This window comes from Cervus canadensis, chromosome 9 (genome assembly GCF_019320065.1).
Source record: "Cervus canadensis isolate Bull #8, Minnesota chromosome 9, ASM1932006v1, whole genome shotgun sequence".
NCBI classification, from domain to species: Eukaryota; Metazoa; Chordata; class Mammalia; order Artiodactyla; family Cervidae; genus Cervus; species Cervus canadensis.
The window spans coordinates 69,649,737-69,674,386 of NC_057394.1; the positions used below are offsets into that span (position 1 = coordinate 69,649,737).

Genomic DNA, 24,650 nt, shown 5'->3' on the forward strand with positions numbered 1-24,650 from the left:
TATTTCTTAGTTATGGTTTATTTCTTAGTTATGATTTTATTTTATCTTAGCTGACCATGAGTCTTTTTATTAAACTGTTCTGCTGCACTAAGTCACTTTAGTCATGTCCAACTCTCTGCCACCCCATGGACTGTAGCCCTGCAGGCTCCTCTGTCCATGGGATTCTGAAGGAAAGAATACTAGAGTGAGTCACCATGCCCTTCTCCAGGGGATCTTCCTGACCCAGGGATCGAACCGGGAAGGTAGATTCTTCACCACTGAGCCACTGTAGACAGCTTCCCAGGTGGTGAAGAATTTGCCTGCCCGTTCAGGAGATGCAAGAGACGCAGGTTCGATCCCTGGGTCCCGAAGGTCCCCTGGAGTAGGAAAACACAACTGAGCTTACATGCTTGCACTCAGATGCCTATAGAGATTTATTTAAACAATTTTAAAATTTCAATGGTTCTTTGTCCACCAAAAAGAGAGAAGAAAACAATTGGGAAAAAAACTCTATTCCAGGTACTAAGACTCACTTGTAATTTTTTTTTGGCTGTGCTGCGCAGCATGTGGACTCTTAGTGCCCAGTCCGTGTGTTAAGTCGCTTTAGTCGTGTCCGACTCTTTGCGACCCCATGGACTGTAGCCTGCCAGGATCCTTTGTCCCGGGGGATTCTTCAGGCAAAAATACTGGAGTGGGTAGCCATTCCTTTCTCCAGGGGATCTTCCTAACCCAGGGATCGAATCCGGGTCTCCCACATTGCAGGCAGATTCTGTACTGTCTGAGCCACAAGGGAAGCCCTTAGTTCGCCAACCAGGGATCAAACCCTTGTCCCCTGCAGTGGAAGTGTACAGTCTTAACCACTGGACCACCAGGAAAATCCATCAGTTGTAATTTTAGTTCTTTCTCAATCACGGGAAATGTAATTCAAACTTATGTAGAGAAAAGTATTTTTATTAAATGTGGCAAAGTAATAGATAAGGTAAGAAGAAAGGAGGTTTCTACAACTATAGAATTTAATATTTAATATCGATGAGCATAGGGAGAATGCTTGATTAAATTTACAGAGGTTAGGGATATTGATTCTTTTTTTTTTTTTTTTAAACATTTATTTTTATTCATTTGGCTGCATAGAGTCTTAGTTGTGGCATGTGGGATCTAGTTCCCTGACCAGGGATCGAACCCAGCCCCCCTGTATCAGGAGCGCAGAGTCTTAGCCACTGGACCACCAGGGAATTCCCTGGGGATATTGATTCTTTAATCACTCACACATTCACGACATTGAACTTTAAATCAAAGAGGAAATTATCAGGGCTTTTAAATGCTAAAAGAGAATAAAGAAGTAAAGGGCTTGAAGAAAGCTGGCGGGCCATTCTTGTTCCTGCTCGTGACCGAGGCCTTTCCCTTCAATCACACAGGCCGCGAGTCCAGTTCTTCCCTGCTACAAACATCTGTCTCCTTCAGGAGTAAAAGTTCCAAGAGGGTATCAAAGGATGCTCAAGGTACAGAAGAAAAATGTGTTTGTGCTCAGAGAAAATGGGAATTGAGGCCATTACTCTTCACCTTTTCTCTTCTCTTAATAACCAATGAAACAAAAGAGCCATTGCTAAAAAGAGCTTCTATCCTCCCCAGCAAAGTGGGAAATCTATTTTAAAACAGAGTACTCACTGGTAAAAGGAAGAAGAGTGAAGCTATAAATACATCACATTTTAAGTGGCTAAGGAACATCCTCATTCACTTTTTTTTCATCCACTAAGATCTATCTCAGGGGCAACCTACATGAGACTGTCCAAAAATAAGATACCGTCCTTTCTCAAGCAAAGTTCACTCTCAAACAGAGATTCAATTTAAGTTCAATTGCAAACATGTTCTAGGCTAGGTTAATTTCTCATTTAAATGCTTTCTTCTCTGCAGTCACCTTCTGGTTTTTCAGTCTTCTAACTTTACTGAGGCCTTCAACGGCTAAGTGGAAGGTCTCTCTTGGCAAATGTCAGACTGCACTTGAAAATATGTGGGTTATTTTCAAATATCTTTTGATATTGATTTTTAACATGATTCCACAGTGATAAGAGAACAGACTCTATATGATTTCAATACCTTTAGACTATGAAATTTCTGCACCTTGTTTTATGTCCCTGGATATATTCCAGTGGTCTCCTAGTTTATAGTGACTTGAATAGAATTTGTATCCTACTATTGTGTGAAAATTGTATAAATCTTAATTATGTTGAATTAGTTCATGGTTCTTTCCAGGTCTACCATATCCTCCCATTTTAGGTATATTCATTCTGTAAATTTTTGAGAGTTTGATGTTGAAACGCCCACTAAAAATCTTAATATAGCTATTTAAAAAAATAACTGTATTAATATATAGTAGGATCATATGTAACTTTGCTCTGAATTTTCCAAGTCTCCTATAAATGTGTTATCATATTTTTCTTTCTTTTTTTTCATACTTTTCATAATTTAAAAGATAAAAAGAAAAAGAAAAAAGAAATGAACATTGACATTGTAAAAAAAAATACCAAGCCATTATTTTTATAGTTTGAATTTCTCTTCCACCAATCATGCTTCATATGAACACAATCTATTACTTATGAAATTATAACTTTAATCCACAATATAAATAAACAGGCAAATTGGAAGAGTTTCTACCTGATCTTCACTAAATAACACTCCCCGTTGTCTTCTGATCCTTTTCATGAGATCCCCACCATCACAATACTCCATCACAATAAACAGTCTGTTGTTCTCTGTAAAAAAAGGCATCATTTGATGCTGGATAGGTTTCAGATATTTACTAATTACTTGCCTTTCAAATTCTAGAAGGTGGAGAATGCAACAGAAAAATGCAGAATATAATAGCTAAACACTCTGGCTGTAGAATCAAGATGGACTGGGCTCTAATCCCACTTCGCCACTTAAATTTCTTAGCTCTGTGACTCTGGGCAAGTTATTTTAATTTTTCTGGGCTTCATTATCTCATCTGTCAGATGAAGATGATAATGTAGAGACTCCTCTTGGGATTGCCTTATCTTTGTTCACTTCATCTTTTAAATGAGTTAATCCACATCACGTACTTAGAACAATACCTGCACATAATGAGAGTTCAATAAATGTGAGCAATTATTTTTAATACATTCCTGCAGGAGACTGGAAATGTGCTATAACAGAACAGCTGTGAATCATTTTCAACACCACTAAAAGAATGATCAGACCCTTAAATTTAAGTATAAACTTTTATTTATATTGTTGAGTACTGTTGACACTCTTTTTTAAATATTTTATTTATGTATTTGGCTGAGTCAGGTCTTAGCTGCAGCACTCGGAATTTCATTGTGGCCCATGGATGCTCTAGTTGGGGCAGATGGGCTCCAAAGAGCTCAACCCTAGTAGATGTGGTGCGCTGGCTTAGTTGCTCCACAGCACGTGGGATCTTAGTTCCCCCAACCAGGAATTGAACCTGCATCCTCTGCATTGCAATGTGGATTCTTAACTACTGGACCGTCAGGGAAGTCCCAGTCAAATTTCTTTTAACTGACCTCTGCCTGACCTACATCCTAGATTGCTGGGCACCCTCCACGACTGTTGCTCCTCAAGGTTACCCTGGTGGTGACTGGACTCAACTATGCTCCCTCTGCCCTCACTGATTCTTACCAGGATCATTGCATTCATTCCCAAATCTATTTGAAAAGACCCTGATGCTTGGAAAGATTGAAGGCAGGAGGAGAAGGGGACGACAGAGGACAAGATGGTTGGATGGCATCACCAACTCAATGGACGTGAGTTTGAGTAAACTCCGGGAGTTGGTGATGGACAGGGAGGCCTGGCGTGCTGCAGTCCATGGGGTCGCCAAGAGTCAGACACAACTGAGCAACTGAACTGAACTGAACTGATACTTTCTATTGTAATTTTTATATAAAGTGATGAGATGAATGGGAAAAGATGTGATCGTTTCTACAAGAACTACATTAAATGCCGTGAAGGACCCAGTAAAAGCGAGTAGCTTAAAAAAAAAAGTCATTAAGCTAAATGCTGGGTGGGACAAATGGAAAATAACTGGGAAGCTTTCAAAGGAATGTGCACAGAGAGAATATCTGTGAATTCTTACTCCGCTCTAAAGAACAGAAACTGGAAATTATAAATTGCAGATGAGGGGCACCTACAAAACAAAGAATGCTCAGAAGTCCAGTAAGTGGATTCATAATCAAAGACAAGGCTTTGATCTTACATCAAAAGTCTGGCAAATGATCGTGCATTTACAGATTAAAATAAGTTTGTATGGTTTTCTGCTTCACCAGCTTTTTTCTTTACCAAACAACTATTAGATGGGTTCTTACTAGGTTAAGGACTTCTACTAACTTGTTTGTTTCTCCCACTAGTTTGTTCCCTAAGGAGCAACTCCACACTTGGCTCTTCTGCATTCCCTGTACCTGGCACATGGAAGGAGCTTAATAAAGGAATCGCACAAAATAAGGCTTGCCACCAACTGTTAATCTTTCTAGCATCTTGCTCTGTAGTTATCTGAGTATCCACTAAATGTCAGACTCTTCTTGCCAGATTCTATCATTTGCTACCTTTTTCTTTCAAGTAGCTTAAATCAACTTTAAAGGGGTTATCAGGGACTTCCTGGATGGTCCAGTGGTAAAGACTCTGAGCTTCCAATGCAAGGGGCCAGAGTTCAATCCCTGGTCAGGAAACTAGCACCTAAATGCTGCAACTAAGAGCTCACATACTGCAATCAAGATCAAAGATCCTGCAGGCTACAACTAAGACCCCATGAGGCCATATCAGTAAAATATATTCTTTAAAAAAGAATTTTAAAAAACAAACGACATAATGTACTTACTAGTTGTATTTACATTTATTGCCTGTCTAGTGCTAGTGGTAAAGAATCTGCCTGCCAATGCAGGAGACATAAGAGACACGGAGTCAGTCCCTGGGTGGGGAAGATCCCCTGGAGGAGGAAATGGCAACCCACTCCAGTATTCTTGCCTGGAGAATCCCACAGAGGAGCCTGGCAGGCTACAGTCCATAAGGTCGCAGAGTCGGTCATGACTGAAGCAACTTAGCACAGAGCACCCTTCATTTTACCCCTGGAATGTGAACACCACAGCTGAAGAGCAGGCAGAACCCTCAGATGACCCTAATGCACACACCCTGTGAACTCTCTCCCCTTGAGTGAGAATGGAACCTGTAAGTACGGGATATCACTCCATCATATGTCACGTTGCATAGCAAAGAGGATTTGCTGATATAATTAAAGTTACTAAGCAGCTGACTTTGAGTTAACAGAAAAAGGAGATTATACACCTGGGCTTGACCTAATCACAAGAGCCACTTAAATCTGGATCTAGATGGCAGAAACAGAGAGGTGCCGTGCTGGAGAGGGCCTGTTGAAGGGGCCGTGTGACAGGGAGGGAGGTTGGTCTCTAGCAGAAGACGACCACCCCCAGTTAATAGTCTGCAGGAAGCAGACATCTCAGTCCTACAAGTGCAGTAAATGAAATCTCCCAACAACCTGCATAAGCCTGGGAGAGAACTCTGGGCCTCGGTGAGGCAGGCCGCAGACACAGTTACCATCTTGATTTCAACTATGGGAGAACCTGTGCAAAGAATCCAGCTAAACCAAGCCCAGGCTTCTGGAGGAGCTAGAGAAATTGGGAGGCGCCTGTTTAAGCTACTAAATTCCTGTTTGCTGGTTATACAGCCACAAAAAAGAGCAGTGCGGGGACGTGGACCCATTTTGCTCATTGATTTACCCCCAAGACCCAGGCTGTGTTCAGCCTATTAGAGGTACTTGATAAATGTTTACTGAAGGAATTTAAGTGGAATTAACTGAGCCTGATGGGGACTTCCCCGGTGGTCCAGAGGCTTATGACTCTGTGCTCCCAATGAAGGGGGCCCAGGTTCAATTCCTGGTCAGGGAACTAGAAGCCACGTGCTTCAACTAAGAGTTCACATGCCACAACTAAGACCCAGCACAGCCAAATAAATACATATATAAGTATTTTTTTAATTTAGCCTTAAGAAAATCTTACTGCATTCTCCTTATTCTCCTCCTGCTGCTTCAAACTTATAAAAACTTCTACTTTCCATTGACAAACATGTAATGCACTAGAGCCGCGGTTCTTTTGTTTAGAGATGAGCTGTTGGAGGATAAACAAAGGCTTTCCCCACACTCTCTACAGCCAGGTGTCACAAGGACCTCTGAGGCTTTCAGACAAGCTCAGTGTTTCAAGTTCCAACCATCTGCCAGGCAAAACGCAAAGGCATCACAATAGCTCTGGTTTTCCTAAACACAGGGGTGCTCTAGTTATGAAAAGGAAGAGGGAGTCATAAGAAAGTTTAAGTGTACAACATAAACAAAGTCAGCAAAGATTATTGATGCTGTAAAAAAATGATCTCTCATTTGATAAGGGTATCCAGCGTAAACCAGCCTCAGATGTCCAATTCACATGGAGTAAGGACAGACTCCACTCTCCTAAATGGTCCAGGCAGCAAGTACTCATTCCACTAATGTGCCTGAGCACCAACTATGTGCCAGATGCTGAGGAGCAAGTGGTGAGCAAAAGAATCCGTTATGTTTACTGTCTTAAAGGGAGACAAATATTAGGTCAATTCCTAATGGGGTATATGAATGGACACACTCACGGTACCGCAGTGCTGGCGAGATCAGCACAGGGGACTGTAACTTGCATTGTGCTCTTAGAGAAGGCCTGACAACGAGCGGAGACTCACCAGATGGAGACAGCCACAAAAATAACCCACAGAGTGAGGAAAAGGAAGGCTGTCATCCGGTGTCATTGTAGGAACCAATGAACAGGAGCAGAGGGCACCTTATTCAGTGGCTGCCCCTTAAAAGCTACTCGGTACAACTCGGTTCCCTGCTCACCTGTACTCTCGACTCCCAAAGACCTCAGAAGTGTCCTGAGCTGTCTTTTAGAGACTGTACCCAGTTTTCATTTGTAAGAAACACAGAAAGCTATTTTGCATGCAGTGGTTTAATTTGTAAGAAACACAGTGCCCAGCAGACTGCAGAAGCTCAAAAAAATAGCTTTTAAATTTTGTTGACTGGGGCTTCCTTGGAGGTCCAGTGACTAACACACTGCGTTTTCACTGCAAGGGTGTGGGTTCGATCCCTGGTCAGGGAACTAAGGCCCCACATGCCACAATGAAGCAAAGAAACAAAACTTTACTGATTTTTATTAATATACCACTGATGGTGCTTGAAGATATCTAGGTAACATTCCTGCTCCATGAACTACTTCCAACCTATGAATTCAAGTACACACCGCCCCAACCCTCATCCCATCCCGTGCTGGGTGTTGGCTGAACTGTGGGCATACACAGCCCCGACACAGCCTTGAAACACCAGACATGCTGCCTATGTGTTTACGGTCTGTCTCTTCCCACTAGAGTGTAAGAATCACAAAGGACAGGCATTTTTGTTTGTTTTCTTTGTTCACTGATGTATTCCTGGAACCTAGAAAAATGTATACAGTGAGCACTCAGTAAATATTTGTTAAGTGAATGAATGGTCTCTGACCATTGCGTTTTTGGGTTTTTTTTTTAACCTCTGGAGTCGAGTAATGGATGAAGGCAGAAGAAATGTACTCAGGTGCACAGAGAAGAAGGCTTGCTTCCTTCAAGTTTCCCCTCTATTCCGGCCAGCGGCCTGGCTGCCTCTCTGAAAGAGGACTGCACTGCCCCATTCTCTGCCCCCACACACACAGGGACTCAGAGTCAGGGCACCTCCCAGCACCGCCCCGTCCTCAGGGCTGGCTGAGGGTCTGCTTTGCCCCCCGAATGCGAGGACACGGGGGAAGGAAGAAATGTGCCCCATCCCAGCAGGGCTCTGAAGGTGAGGACGCGCTCGGCTCCGTGTCCTGCCCTATTGTTCAGAACAGCCTGCTTCCGACCCGAGCTGCTCCTTCAGCCGGGAGCCCAGACTTCAAGTCTCCATCAGGGAATTCCCGGGCGAGACCAGTGGTTAGAACTTGGTGCTTTCACGAGGTGGGCCCTAGCGGGGGAGAACTAAGACCCCATAAGCCGTATGACGTGGCCAAAAAAGAGTTTGTAATTAAAAAATAAAAAAGACCCCACCCAACCACAGCCAGCATGTAACATGAGTGAGACACAGATGGTATTCTTGTAGGCCACTGCAAGTTCTTACTGAAGCAAAGCTAAGACAACCATTATTAACTATTTGAGGGAGTAAAAATTAAAGACAGGTGGGAATACTTAAGGAAATTTAGGAAAACTGTCTACAAAAACTCAGTTGAGTATAAATCAAGATGATGAAAAATAAATTTAAGTAAATGGGACAATGAATCCAGTCACAGAAATTAATTTATACACAGTTCTCAGGATCCTATCTTATATGGATATCTACATGCTGACACTTTATTAAAATACTTTAAGAATATAAGAAGTCAAACCTTGAAATGAACTGAAGAAGGTTACAATGTTGGGATGTTTCATCTTTGCCAGAAGAATGACTTCTTTCTTGGAAGCTTCTTTTTCTTGGATGGGCATCTAAATTATATTAAGAGACAAAGTAGTCTATAAAGATAATTGCTTTCATGAATAGGCTTTCTGCTCACTGTCATTGAAAATTCTCCAGGATTTCACTGACTTTTAATGGCATTTCTGAAACTGATCTCTCAATGGCAGGAAATGACCTTTCTAGAATTAAGAGTCTCCTGTGTCTAGTCAACAGTTTGCCAATGACAATCAGAAACAAGAAAATAAGTATTTCTGGTAAAGTTCTGCTGTGTTATAAGCTCAGTTGAATTGGTGTACCGTGTCAATTATTTAGTCATCTCAAGGAAAGTTATTTTAATATTTATCTTTCAGCAGCAAAAGAATTGGTTTAAAAAAATGCAGTGTTCCAGCAGCAATCACAGCTGAGAAGAAACAAATGAAATCTAAAAAAATTAAATGTCACACATCACATAAATCAGACCAGGAAAGTTCTATGTTAAGATTACTACATTTTTCGTTTTCAAATAAAATTTGTCTCTTGTGACTTCATTTTAGATTTGACATATTTCCTTTTCTTTTTTTAAAAACTAATTAATTTGCTTTTATTATTACCTTTCCTCCCAGTTTTATTGAGATATAATAACATATAGCATTGTATACTTTTAAAGTATATAGCATAACGATTTGACTTACACACACCATGAAATAATTAAAACAATAAGTTTAGCAAACATCCATCATCGCATATACACACAAAATTAAAGAAATAGAAAAACAATTTTTTTTACCTTGTGACGATAATGCAGGATTTACTCTCTTAACAACTTTCATATATATAACAAACAGCAATGTTAATCATATTTATCATATTGTACATTACATCCACAGTTCTTATTTATCTTATAACTGGAAGTTTGTACCTGTTGACCACCTTCATCCAATTCTCTCTCCCCATACCACAATTTTGATCTTTTTTTCTGAGTTTGTTTTTGAAGTAAAATTGACCTGTAACACTATATCAGTTTTCATCACATAACATAGTGATTTAAAATTTCTATGCATTTCAAAGTGATCTTCATAAGTCTAGTTACCATCTGTCACTATATGAAGATATTACATAATTACTCACTATGTTCCCCATGCTGTACATTTCATACACATAACTGATTTATTTTGCAACTGGAGGTCTGTACCTCTTAATCTCCCTCACCTGTTTCTCTCCCGCCCTCACTCCCGGATGTATATTCTTATTCTATTACTCATCTATGGACAATATTTTTCGAATGTTTTGGTGCCAGTGACAGTGGCCACATCTCATTTCTACCTTTTCTTCCTCACTCTTGATACTTCATCATTTCTACACTGACTTCTGGTCCGGCTGTCCCACCCTCCGAGTCACTGGTCCTCCCCACAGTTCCCTCTGTAATAACCTTCAATATTTGGCTCACACATAATGTGTGAGTTCCCCCATTTCTCATCCTCATTTAGATTTAACAATTAAAAAAAAAATTAACATTCTCATTCCCAGCTTTACTGTCTCCTAGTTATATATCCTTCAGTAAATTACTTAAATCTTCTGAGCTTCAGTATCTTTCTCCCTATTTAAATTGCATAATTAGTACATATGAATTTCAAAATAAAAATAACTGAATTATGCCTACTGGATGAACAGACTTAGCTACTTAACTATGTTAAATTTATAACTACTATTTTTTCAAAAGAATATTATAAACAAAATTGAAAGGAAAACATAGGTATAGAACTGCATTTTTATAGTTAGGTAAAAATACTGGCAATATGTATGACAGATTTTTGTATTTATAACATCTAAGGAGTTCTGGCAAATAAAAAAAAAAGCAATTATGTATGCCAATAGAAATATGGGAAAATACATGACTAGACAACTCTCAAAAAAATAAAAGAAGTTAAAAATGGCTCAGAAATAGAAAGATTCAACCTCACTCAGTAATCAGAAGAAAAAAGACTAAAACAAAATTTACTATAATATTTCATCTGTGAAACTAGTGAAGACAAAAGAATGTTAATACTCATAGTTAACCAGAAAGCAGAAAATGGCACTTGTATATTTCTGGGGTAAATATTTATATAAGATGGTAAAAATCTTTCCAGGAAAACAACTTGTTAATGTCTAAAAGAGACTTTAAAATGCTCCTATTTTTAATTTATTAATGCTTCTAGAAATTTATCCAAAGAAAATAATCAAAAACATATGTGCCCAAGTGTTCTCATGCAAAAGCCTTCATTACAGTTCTTTACTATTAGGTTTTTTATTATTAGTTTTCAATTAACAATATATACTTATGATTTGAAAAAATATTTTAAGTCAGATAGAAGTGAATAAGACGAAAGTAAAACTTCCCCCTTTCCTTCCCACTGATTCCTTAAGAGTAATTGCTGTAAATTATTAGACCTTTTAATTTAATGTACATGTAGATAAACATGAGTACACAGTTTGCTTAAGAAAAGTAACTTCTATATATTAAATGCTATATAATCATAGCAAAAAAATCAAGTAATATAATTATCTGAAATAGAAAAAGAGTTAGATAAATTATGGTACAATATTTTGAACCTAATGTCACACTATGCAGTCATCAACAATCCAGGGAAGAACAGAGTTACAGCAGGAAGAACACGGGAAGAGTTAGAAGGGTCTGTTGGTCAGTAAGCAAATCACTTAACCTCACTGAGCCCCACCCCCGTCACCTGAACAATGAGGATAATGAGATCCATCTTTTAGGGTTGTTGTGAGGATTAAATAGATTAATATAAGTGAAACACCTGGGATAACTGACCTATGCTAGGTGTCCACTATTACTGTAAACATTTGATGTTACTATATGAGAACATTTTATTACATGAAAACATTGAAATGAGAAAATGTTTACAATATACTAAGAGTAAAAAGCTGATATAAAAGAGTATATCCAGCATGATATCAATCACTCTAATATAGTCTAATAACTTATAAGGTACGTTTATGCATTAAAAGTAGCCTGGAGAGAAGTTCACCATAATGTTAACAGTGATAAAGAGAGAGATTGTAAGTGATTTTTTATTTTCCTCTAAATAATCTTATTTTTCTCTACAGTTTTTTCAAAATTTCTTCAACGAATACTTTAGTGTTCACAATAAAAAGGATACATTTTTGAAGGCAAGATATAAAAGAATATGCTTGATAACGGTAGGATAAGAGAAAATACATAGCTTTTTGGTACCTGTAAAAAAAAATTGGCAATTTAAGTTCTGGAGTCTAGAGTTTGCTTCGTGGAGAGGTGCTGGAGAGCTGAGAAGAAATGTAAATTTCTCGAGATAAGAATGAAAAACTACATTAGGGTAGAAAGGAAGAAGTAATAAATATTAATTCTGTGACACAGATGTTGCCAGGCAAATTTGATAACACAAAAAGAAACAGGAAAATAATGATAACAACAGCCTCCCTCATATAAATTCTACTTATTTACAGCATGGAGACTAGGGTCTTCATGAGTGAAAAAATTCAGGGCTCTATTAGAAATACATAAAGTCAGTTTGTTTAATTACATATACTAAAGAGTGAGAGAGATGTTAAAAACGCATTAATATATATTTCTATAGAGGATTCACCTCCCACATGGCTTTTTCTTTACTTAGAATTTAAATGGTTTTATAATTTCTAACACTGGTGCTTTTGACGCTGAAGAATTGATGCTTTTGAACTGCGGTGTTGAAGAAGACTCTTAAGAGTCCCTTGCACTGCAAGGAGATCCAACCAGTCAATCTTAAAGGAAATCAGTCCTGAGTATTCATTGGAAGGACTGATGCTGAAGCTCAAACTCCAATACTTTGGCCACCTGATGTGAAGAGCCAGCTCATTGGAAAAGACCCTGATGCTGGGAAAGATTGAAGGCGGGAGGAGAAGGGGACAACAGAGGATGAGATGGTTGGATGGCATCACAGTCCATGAGGTTGCAAAGAGTCAGATACGACTGACCGACTGAACTGAACTGATCATTTCTAAGACGCTTGCTCCTTGGAAGAAAAACTATGACAAATCTAGACAGCATATTAAAAAGAAGAGATATCATTTTGCTGACAAAACAATGTATAGTCAAAGCTATGATTTTTCCAGTAGTCACATATGGATGTGAGAGTTGGACCATAAAGAAGGCTGAGTGTCGAAGAATTGATGCTTTCGAACTGTGGTGCTGGAGAAAACTCTTGAGAGTCCCTTGGACTGCAAGGAAATCAAACTAGTCAATCCTAAAAGAAAAAACCCTGAATATTCATTGGAAGGACTGATGGCTGAACCTGAAGCGCCAATACTTTGGCCACCTGATTCGAAAAGATGACTCATTGGAAAAGATCCATTGAAGGCAAGAAGAGAAGGGGGCAACAGAGGATGAGATGGTTGGATGGCATCATCGACTTACTGAACAGGAGTCTGAGCAAACTCCAGGATATAGTGAAGGACAGGGAGGCCTGGCGTGCTGCAGTTCATTGGGTGGCAAAGAGTCGGACACAACTGAGCAACTGAACAGCAACAGCAAAGTATGTACCAGCTTAACAATAGGGCTAGAAGGCCTGCAAGTATCTATGCATTGAATTATCAATCCAATAAGGATCTACTGAACCGCTACTGGTGCGAAGCATTCTTAGCTGCTGTTTTGAATACCAAGATGAAAAAGACACAGATTCTGCCTGCAAAGAACATACAGTTTAGAGGAGAGGGTACAAAATAAACAGCTTAAGCACAGCAAAGTAGAAAACATTCAGTTTCATAACTGCATTATGAATAAAATCTATGGAGCTGACAAAGAAAGGGAGATTACTTAGAGTGGGAAAGTCCTGGAAACTCTCCCAGGGCTCAGCCCTGAACAAGTCAAGTCTTCCTGGGCAGGCAAAAACCTTCTTGGAAGAAAGAGCCCCTTGGGCAAGCACAGAGGCTGGAGTGGGAGGGATCTGTATGTAGGAAAAAAGAAAAGGATGTGAAGAGGAGGTTGAAATGGAATTTGCGAACAAATCAGAGAGGGCTGTCAAAACTAATCCGCAGACTGAACTGATACAAAAGCACAAGGTAAAAATTACTCATAACCCACATTCCACCTAGATAAAACTACCTAGTATGTTTCTTATGCCTATGAGAATATATCTGTGGGAATATACATACCTATATCCAGAGATAATGCATATATTTTTACGAAAATTGTGTCACTCTACACATGTTGTCGTTCAGCCGCCCAGTCATATCCGACTCTTTGTGACCCCATGGACTGCAGCGCACTAGGCCTCCCTGTCCCTCACCATCTCCCAAAGTTTGCCCAAGTTCACATCCATTGCATCGGTGATGCCATCCATCCATCTCATCCTCTGATGCCCTCTTCTCCTTCTACCCTCTATCTTTCCCAGCATCAGGGAAAGACTGAAGGCAGATGCCCTCTTTTCCAGTGAGTCAGCTGTTCACATCAGGTGGCCATTCTACACATACTATTTTCCTAATTAGCAAAAGTTTCTAGGGAATTTAGCCAAAATAATTCCTCTTAAATTAAATATATTTAATTATTCTCCAAAAATACCAGACTACTAATAATATATGGTTTCCTTCCATTCCTTCAATGCATTTCATAAATACTTCTGAGCAATATTTTTGAGCAATATTATGTGATGGCATGGTTCTGCATGCTGGAGGAGACAGATAAGAAATAAATGAACAGAGTAATCCCAGATCATTGTAAATGCTACTGAGAAAATAAACCAGTCTGGTGTGATAAGGAGTGATTAAAGTCAGGGAGTTGTCTTAGATAGGATGTTTGGGGAAGGTCTCCTTGTGGAGGTCACCTATATTAGGATGACAGAGGAAATGCACCACCCTTGTGCAAAGTAGAGGAGTCAGAGCTAGGGAGGAGGGGCCTCCCATAGACATGCCATAGGATATTAAAAAAAGATGTTATCACTGTAAGGAGTACCATAGTAGACAGGGTGATGACATTGTTTTTTCTTTCCTTTTGAAAAAAAAAAATCATTTCAAACTTCCCTGTTGGTCCAGTGGTTGACTCCCTGCTTCCACTGCAGGAGGCCTGGGTTCAATTCCTGGTGGGGGAAATTAAGATCCCCCATGATGAGAGAGGCGGTCAAAAAACAAAATAAAATTTTAAAATAAAAATAAGATCACTGGTTGCTGTTTGGACAATGGGTTTAGAAGACTGAACAAACAAAAGTCAATTCACTCATACTTGTTTTAAAAAAAAAAAGAAAAAGATGCGTTTCCTTGACAAATTGGATTAAAAGCTAGCTGAATATAGCACTGAAAATGAACAGGAATTGTAACTTCTTAACTTTACCTTTTCAAAATTGATCTCTTTTATAACACAGTGCTCACTATCCGATTTCCTTTTGGCCAAGTACACTTTCCCAAAGGCACCTTCCCCAATGGCTTTAATCACGTCATATTGATCCATGGTCTCCAACACATGGAGTTACCTGAAATGAGAGCAATGAAATTTTATTGCACATGAAGTCAGAAAATTGACCACTACAATGTAACAGAGCTTGTTTTGCTAAAACTTCATTCTAATCTTACCAAGACTAAGTCATCTAACTTTCCTTGTGGCTACAGGTAAAACGACCAAAGTGAGACAGAGCCTCTTAGCCGGACCGGAGGTCAGACTTGGGCTGCAGCTCACCCTTGATACAACCTAGTGTGGTGATCTCGGGCAAGTCACTTAACTTCATAAAACCTCACTTTCCTAATTTCTAAAATGGAAATAACAATTCCTGTTTTCCAAGTTTGTTCTGAGAAAGAAAAATATAATATCCTGATCTTGGCACCTCTAGGAAGCACAAAGCTTCTGCTTATGTGGTTTTACAGTTGCCTTTCTCAAAGGGGAAGCACTGCCCCCTACGGGACATTTTGGAAACTTCCAGAGTTTTTCCCCTTCCCAGAGATGGGAGAGGCAGATACTACCTCATTTAGAAGCCATTGGCTTCCCTGGTGGCTTAGATGGTAAAGAATCCGCCTGCAATGCAGGAGACCTGGGTTTGATCCCTGGGTTGGGAAGATCCCCTGGAGAAGGAAAAGGCTACCCACTCCAGTATTCTGGCCTGGAGAATTCCATGGACAGAGGAGCCTGGCAGGCTACAAGTTCATGGGGTCTCAAAGAGTCAGACACGACTGAGTGGCTAAGCAGAGCCCAGCAAGGTCTGAGATAGGACTTCCCAGGCGGCTCAGTGATAAAGAATCCACCTACCGATGCAGGAAACACAGATGTGGGTCCAATTCCTGGGTCGGGAGGATCCCCTGGAGTAGGAAATGGCAATGCATTCCAGTAATCTTGCCTGGAAAATTCCAGGGACAGAGGAGGATAGCGGGATACAGTCCACAGGGTCGCAAAGAGTCGGACACGACTGAGCACGCGCACACACACACACACACACACACAAGGTCTGAGATACTAAGATTCTGTGATGCAAGGGACGGCTCTGCATAGTAAAGGATTATCCAGCAGCCTCACCACCTTAGAACGTCTCCGAACACATTCGTGTGCATGGAAAAATCGGTTTATAATTGTCTGTGGCTACTACCAAACTATTTTACATCTAAATGCAAAATACGTTTAGCGCAACTTTAATTAACACTGAATTTTCGGGGAATGCAACTACGTGTCAATCGAGGCTTGACTGGACCTTGTTTTGCTCGGATATTTACCAAGAACTGTTCACCGTTTTGGAAAAATCATTCCTCCACTGGCCAGACTGCTCCTGGGAGCAGAGATCTAAAAGTTTCTGGCTGTCCTTGTTAGGTGACTCCCTGCTACTTCACTACTTCTTCATAGTAGTACCAAGCACTGACAGATTGAAGTATTGACTTGATGATAAAGACAGGCACTATGGCATTTAGATTTACCTGATAAGATTCAGGATGGCAAGGGGGCACAAAAGCCCCATCCACGCCTACTGGGTCAGTTATCTTCAGTTTTTATTATAAGGCCTGAAATTCCTTTTGGCACTTAAGCGCCTTTGGTTTGGGTTTGTCACCCTCAGCCTGGGATCCTGGCTTCTTGAGCAGGGAAGGTGAATTCCCCCTGGGTAGTAAGTGGGGTGATCCCCTTTCCTCTACTATCTCTCGGGAAACACTGTGCTTGTAACACGGACACACCGTCAATAGCCCGTGGGCAAAAAGATGAGCCAGTGATTCCCTTCGGGGTTGATTCTTTTCTTTTTTTAAAATTTTATTTATTTTGGCTGTGCTGGGTCTTTGGTGCTGCCTGGGCTTTTCTCAAGTTGCAGAGAGCAGTGGCCACTCTACAGCGGCGGTGCACAAGCCTCTCTTTACAGGGGCCTCTCTTGTTGCAGAGCACAGGCTCCAGGGCACGTGAGCTCCCGGGGATCTAGAGCACAGGCTCAGTATTCGTGACTGACCGGTTTTGACTGCTCCCCAGCACGTGGCATCCTCCAGGGCCAGGGAGGTGAAATCATTTACCTCGAACTGGGACTTGAACCCACGTGGCTGGGACTCAAACCCAGCCAAAACCCACAGTACCTGGTTTCAGGACCTAATGTAGCTCAGGTTCTTGATGCCTCATCGCTGAAAGAATTAAGTGAGAGACAAAGTGATAGGTAAGAAGTGGATTTATTCAGATTCAGAGAGAAGTGCACTCCACAGAGTGTCGGCCATCGCAGAGGGCGAGTGTGGCTGTGAAGTGTGGCATGGTTAGTTTTTACAGGCTGGGTAATTTCATATGCTAATGAGTGGGAGGATTATTCTAAATATTTGGGGGAGGCGGGTGGAGATTTCCAGGATTTGGACCACTCCTTGGTCTTTTGACAGTGCCTTGGAACTGTCAGGGCACCTCTGGGTGTGTCATTTCACTTGTCTGCCATCTTGGTCCCATTTGATTCTAAATGGTTTATGTCGTATCCTTGGGCTATCTCATTCTTTCAAAAGTTGTGCCCTGCTCCTTTCTCTCCTGTTACAGAGGGACCAATCCCTCCCCTGCGTTGGCAGGCCACTGAGCCACAAGGAAGCCCCATAGGGTTGTTTCTGAACTGTCTCTGGCAGGTCCTGGAGGCCCAGCACTTGGCTCTGATCACCTCCCACCTCTCTGAAAGCTGCCTGGTCTGGCGCCCCTCTGCCAGCCGCCAGCCTTGGGGGCTTTGGGTAAGCTGTTCCATTCCTTTTTCCCATTAGACTATGGTAGCCACTACTTTCTTTGTGTCTCAGACAGCAAAAAATTTGCGCAATGACAGAGACCTGGGTTCGATCCCTGGTTGGGAAGATCCCCTGGAGAAGGAATGGCAACCCACTCCAGTATTCTTGCCTGGAGATTCCCATGGACAGAGGAGCCTGGAGAGTTATAGTCCACGGAGACTAACACCACACACACACACACACAAAATTAGACTACGGTTAGGGCATCATGCTGATTTTAAAAAACTGAGTGAGAAGACAGGTTATGTTTCTGAGTAATCTGTCAGTGTAGGAAGAGGGGACGATTAGGGGTATAGAATGGCAGCCAACTCCGCAGCCAGGAGAGGGGACACCTGAGGGCCCGGTGTTGTGGGAGGCGGACGCGGAATGGGAACTTAAAGCCACCAGCGCGGGGACTGAGCGACTGAGAGTCCCCCGCCCAGGAGGCACCAACGGGTGGAAGCCCCTAAGTTTCGGGGTCGGGGGAAACTCTCGCTCCCTTAGGAACACTCCGGGTGGCAGCGGGCTGGAGGGCTGCAGACCTCCGCTGGAGCCAGGAGCCCGGAGCGCAGCGCGTTGCCATGGAGACCGACGCGGCGCGGGACCCAAGGCAGCTCCCCAGCAGAGCGCGCCTTCGCAGGCGGGGGCTGCAGCCTTCCCCGCGGCTCCCGGAGCCCTGGGGGGCAGCTCCGGGTCTAGACTGAGGGCGCCGCCCGTTGCTTACCTGCTTCGCTGGGCGAGAGAAGCGTCCTGGGTGGGGCAGGGTTCCCCCGGCTGTGGCGCCTCCGGGAGGGCTGCCGGGGCGGAGCTGCGCGGGGGAAGGCGGGAGGGGCGCGGGGCGCAAGCGGCGGTGGACGCGCCCACACGGTCCACCCGGAAGAGGGCCGGGGAGTTTGCTCGGTTGTCTTAGGTCCGGACACCTCTGCTAACACTCCACAAGCTGACGGTGTACCAGATGCTTTGCATATATGATCTCTATACTTTGCAACAACCGAGCAAGGAAGGTAGTAGTAGTTACCCAGTTTTACAATTGAGCGGGACTGAGGCAGGAAGAGTTTCTCGTGCAGGGTCTCAAATACTGTCAAGAGATGGCGACTAGAGCGGAGCCCTGCTCTTTTGGCCGCAGCGGGCGGCCTCCATGGGGTCCCGTTAGGAAACTGGCTGCTGCCCCGTGGTCTACAAAACACGCTCCCTCAGCACCGCCCCATCGCCCTGCTTCCAATCCTCTCTCCCACTGTACATCAAGCTGCCGTCGGAAACGTTTCATTACCTGTTTAAGGAGCTAAAAAGATGTAATTTCCAGCAATTATAAATACTGACACAAGTGAAACATAACCAACGGAATGTAAATACCATGGCGATCTGAAACCGGGCATCATCTGTTAAGTTAATAAAAAAGGAAGCTGTCCTTAAAGAATCAGAAGCTTTCCTTCAGAACATCATTCCTTTCTCATTGAACTCATATTTCCATACGTAATGTTTTTCATGACTCAAAAGCTTCCTGATCACCCTATCATATAAATGGAAGTTAATTTCTATTTCCTAATCATATGCTTTAAAAAATTCATTAAAATTAGTGGTCCAAAGGGTGATAATGTCAAAGTAACATATTGACAGTTAACATAGTCCAACATGATTAAGAAAGAAACGTTATCCCCTTGCTGACCCCAAGAGAAAATTGCCATTTTGTTTGTGTTTTTGGGGGGAGCAGACATGCCTGTGTCTTCTGAGGGGACCTAAGGTATAACCCACAAACACAATACTCACTGAAAAGGGGGCAGTGGTCCAAACTGGCAGAGAGAAATTTTTATGTTTAAATTGTTTCTTATCCTGCCTTAAAAATAATTTTATTTCATTAATTCTCACTTTAATCTCTCTTTTTAAGCTGCAAAAGTCCTGAAAAGCCTCATTCATGTCAGTAAATGGAATTGAAAGTTTTTGCTAAAAGTGATTCTCAATTCTTGCCTAGTTGTATGTCAAGAATCATATAGTAATCTATCACTAAAATTATGTTCTAATCATCCATTAGAGTTTCTTGAAATTCTATTATAAGCCAAACCCTTGTAAACTATCTTTCCCATCAGAATTCATTCAGCCACTCAGTAACTATACAGTTTCAAGTTTCCTTTGTTGATTGGTTTGAAAGTGTTCCCACCCGGGACAGTGCTAAAATTTGAGATAACTAAGAGGTATCAAATACAGTATTTATGGAAGCTGATTACCTGGAAATATCCTTAAAACCATCCCTGCCTACATTAATTGTTGAATGTCTTCAAGATCAGTCAGTTCAGTAGCTCAGTTGTGTTCAACTCTTTGCCACCCTGTGAACTGCAGCCTGCCAGGCTTCCCTGTCCATCACCAACTCCCAGAGCTTGTTCAAACTCATATCCATCCAGTCAGTGATGCCATTCAACCATTTCATCCTTTGTTGTTCCCTTCTTCTCCTGCCTTCAATCCTTGCTGGCATCAGGGTCTTTTTCAGTGAGTCAGTTCTTCCCATCAGATGGCCAAAGTATTGGGACTTCAGCTTCAGCATCAGTCCTTCCAATGAATATTTAGGACTGATTTCCTTTAGGATTGACTTGTTTGACAAGTCAAGTCACTTGACTTGCAGTGCAAGGGACTCTCAAGAGTCTTCTCCAACACCACAGTTCAAAAACATTAATTCCTCGGTGCTCAGCTTTCTTAATGGTCCAACTCTCACATCCATACACGACTACTGGAAAAACCAGAGCTTTGACTAGACAGACCTTTGTTGGCCAACTAATGTCTCTGCTTTTTAATGTGCTGTCTAGTTTGGTCATAGCTTTTCTTCCAAGGAGCAAGCGTCCTTTAATTTTATGGCTGCAGTCACCATCTGCAGTGGTTTTGGAGCCCCCAAAAATAAAATCTGTCACTGTTTCCACTGTTTCCCCATCTATTTTCCATGAAGTGATGGCACCAGATGCCATGATCTTAGTTTTTTTAATGTTGAGTTTTAAGACAGGTTTCTCACTCTTCTTCTCTTTCACATTCATCAAGAGGCTCTTTAGTTTCTCTTCAACTTCTGCCATAAGGGTGGTGTTGTCTGTATATCTGAGGTTATTGATATTTCTCTTGGCAATCTGGATTCCATCTTGTGCTTTATCCGGCCTGAAATTTTGCATGATGTACTCTGCATATAAGTTAAATAAGTAGGGTGACAATATATAGCCTTAACGTACTCCTTTCCCAATGTGGAACCAGTCCATTGTTCCATGTCCAGTTCTAACTGATACTTCTTGACCTGCTTCTTGACAGATTTCTCAGGAGGCAGGTCAAGTGGTCCGGTATTCCCATCTCTTGGAGAATTTTCCAAAGTTTGTTGTGATCCACACAGTCAAAGGCTTTAGCATAGTCAATAAAGCAGAAGTAGATGTTTTTCTGGAACTCTCTTGCTCTTTCTATGATTCAGTGGATGTTGGCAATTTGATCTCTTGTTCCTCTGCTTTTCTAAATCCAGCTTGAACATCTGGAAGTTCTTGGTTCACGTACTGTTGAAGCCTGGCTTGGAGAATTTTGAGCATTACTTTGCTAGCGTGTGAGATGAGTGCAATTGTGTGGTAGTTTGAGCATTCTCTGGCATTACCTTTCTTTGGAATTGGAATGAAAACTGACCTTTTCCAGTCCTGTGGCCACAGCTCAGTTTTCCAAATTTGCCAGCATGTTGAGTGCAGCACTTTCACAGCATTATCTTTTAGGATTTGAAATTGCTCAGCTGGAATTCCATCACCTCCATTACCTTTGTGATGCTTGCTAAGGCCCATTTGACTTTGCAGTCCAGGATGTCCGGCTCTAGGTGAGTGATCACACCATCATGTTTATCTGGGTCATGAAGATCTTTTTTGTATAGTTCTTCTGTGTATTCTTGCCACCTCTTCTTAATATCTTCTGCTTCTATTAGGTCCATACTGTTTCTGTTCTTTATTGTGCCCATTTTTGCATGAAGCATTCCCTTAGTAACTCTAATTTTCTTGAAGAGATCTCTAGCCTTTCCCATTCTACTGTTTTCTTCTATTTCTTTGCACTGATCACTGAGGAAAGCTTTTTTTATCTCTCCTTGCTATTCTTTGGAACTCTGCATTCAGATGGGTGTATCTTTCCTTTTCTCCTTTGCCTTTTGCTTCTCTTCTTTTCTCAGCTATTTGTAAGGCCCCCTCAGACAACCATTTTGCCTTTTTACAATTCTTTTTCTTGGGGATGGTTGATCACTGCCTCCTGTACAATGTCACGAACCTCTGTCCATAGTTCTTCCGGCACTCTATCAGGTCTAATCCCTTGAATCTATTTGTCACTTCTACTGTATAATAGTAAGGGATTTGATTTAGGTCATAACTGAAAGGTCTAGTGGTTTTCCCTACTTTCTTCAATTTAAGTCTGAATTTGGCAATAAGGAGTTCATGATCTGTGCCCCAGTCAGCCCCCAGTCTTGCTTTTGCTGACTTTATAGAGCTTCACCATCTTTGGCTGCAAAGAACATAATCAATATGATTTCGGTATTGACCATCTGGTGATGTCCACATGTAGAGTCGTCTCTTGTGTTGTTGGAAGAGGGTATTTGCTATGACTAGTGCATTCTCTTGGCAAAACTCTGTTAGCCGTTGCCCTGCTTCATTTTGTATTCCAAGGCCAAACTTGCCTGTTACTCCAGGTAACTCTTGACTTCCTACTTTTGCATTCCAGTCCCATATGATGAAAAGGACAGTAGTAGATGTAACGGTCATCTGAATTAAATTCACCCATTCTGGCCCATTTTAGTTCACTGATTCATAAAATATCGATGTTCACTCTTGCTTTCTCCTGTTTGACAACTTCCAGAACTATGGACAGAGGTTCGTGACATTGTATAGGAGGCAGTGATCAACCATCCCCAAGAAAAAGAAATGCAAAAAGGCAAAATGGTTGTCTGAGGAGGCCTTACAAATAGCTGTGAAAAGAAGAAAAGCAAAAGGCAAAGGAGAAAAGGAAAGATAAACCCATTTGAATGCAGAATTCCAAAGAATAGCAAGGAGAGATAAGAAAGCCTTCCTCAGTGATCAGTGCAAAGAAATAGAAGAAAACAATAGAATGGGAAAGACTAGAGATCTCTTCAAGAAACTTAGAGATACCAAGGGAACATTTCATGTAAACATGGGCACAATAAAGGACAGAAATGGTATGGACCTAACAGAAGCAGAAGATATTAAGAAGAGGTGGCAAGAATACACAGAAGAACTATACAAAAAAGATCTTCATGACCCAGATAATCATGATGGTGTTGATCACTCACCTAGAGCCAGACTTCCTGGAATGTGAAGTTAAGTGGGCCTTAGAAAGGATTACTATGAACAAAGCTAGTGCAGATGATGGGATTACAGTTGAACTATTTCAAATCCTAAAAGATGATGCTGTGAAAGTGCTGCACTCAATATGCCAGCAAATTTGGAAAACTCCACTGTGTGCTCAAAATTCTCCAAGCCAGGCTTCAACAGTACGTGAACCATGAACTTCCAGATGTTCAAACTGGATTTAGAAAAGGCAGAGGAACCAGAGATCAAATTGCCAACATCCATTGGATCATAGAAAGAGCAAGAGAGTTCCAGAAAAACATCTACTTCTGCTTTATTGACTATACCAAAGCCTTTGACTGTGTGGATCACAACAAACTGTGGAAAATTCTTCACGAGATGGGAATACCAGACCACTTGACCTGCCTCGTGAGAAATCTGTATGCAGGTCAAGAAGCAACAGTTAGAACTGGACATGGAAAAACAGACTGGTTCCAAATTGGGAAAGGAGTACGTCAAGGCTGTATATTGTCACTCTGCTTATTTAACTTATATGCAGAGTACATCATGCAAAATTCCGGGCTGGATGAAGCACAAGCTGGAACCCAGATTGCTAAGAGAAATATCAATAACCTCAGATATACAGATGACACCACCCTATGGCAGAAAGCGAGAAGAACTAAACAGCCTCTTGATGAAAGTGAAAGAGGAGAGTGAAAAACCTAGCTTAAAACTCAAAGTTCAGAAAACTAAGATCATGACATCTGGTTCCATCACTTCATGGCAAAAAGATGGGAAAACAGTGGAAACAGTGGCTGACTTTATTTGGGGGGGCTCCAAAATCACTGTTGATGGTGACTGCAATCATGAAATTAAAAGACGCTTACTCCTTGGAAGGAAAGTTATGACAAACCTAGACAGCATATTAGAAAGCAGAGACATTAGTTTGCCAACAAAGGTCTGTCTAGTCAAATCTCTGGTTTTTCAAGAAGTCATGTATGGATGTGAGAGTTGGACTATAAAGAAAGCTGAGTGCCAAAGAATTGATGCTTTTGAACTGTGGTGTTGGTGAAAACTCTTGAGAGTCCCTTGGACTGCAAGGAGATCCAACCAGTCCATCCTCAAGAAAATCAGTCCTGAATATTCATTCGAAGGACTGATGCTGATGCTGAAACTCCAATACTTTGGCTACCTGATGCAAAGAACTGACTCATTGAAAAAGACCCTGATGCTGGGAAAGATTGAAGGAGTGAGGAGAAGGGGAGGACAGTGGATGAGATGCTTGGATGGCATCACCGAGTGAATGGACAGGAGTTTGAGGAAACTCCAGGAGTTTGTGATGGAGAGGGAGGCCTGGTTTGCTGCAATCCACGGGGTCACAAAGAGCCAGACGCAACTGAGCGACTGAACTTAACTGAATTTACCTTGATTCATGGACCTAACATTCCAGCTTCCTACGCAATATTGTTTTTTTTACAACATTGGACTTTACTTCCATCACCAGTCACATCCACAACTGGGCATTGTTTTTGCTTTGGCTCAGCCTCTTCATTCTTTCTGGAGCTATTTCTCCAGTCTTCTCTGGAACTATATTGGGCACCTAATGACTTGGGGAGTTCATCTTTCAGCGTCGTATCTTTTTGCCTTTTCATACTGTTCATGGGGTTCTCAAGGCAAGAATACTGAAGTGGCTTGCCATTCCTTTCTCCAGTGGA

At 41.6% G+C, this 24,650-nt stretch overlaps 1 protein-coding gene across 2 annotated transcripts in view; it reads right to left on the reverse strand.

The window, feature by feature from the left end:
- The window catches only part of NEK5 (NIMA related kinase 5), a 53,249-nt gene extending 38,328 nt beyond the window's left edge, over positions 1-14,921 (reverse strand). For both annotated transcript variants that reach the window (XM_043477691.1, XM_043477690.1), the window contains exons 1-3: positions 14,805-14,921; positions 8,418-8,514; positions 2,632-2,729 (exon numbers count right to left, since the gene is read on the reverse strand). In XM_043477691.1, the coding sequence (XP_043333626.1) occupies positions 2,632-2,729; positions 8,418-8,514; positions 14,805-14,921 (312 nt within the window). The remainder of the gene's footprint in view (positions 1-2,631; positions 2,730-8,417; positions 8,515-14,804) is intronic.
- Between the last annotated feature and the right edge of the window lie 9,729 nt (positions 14,922-24,650).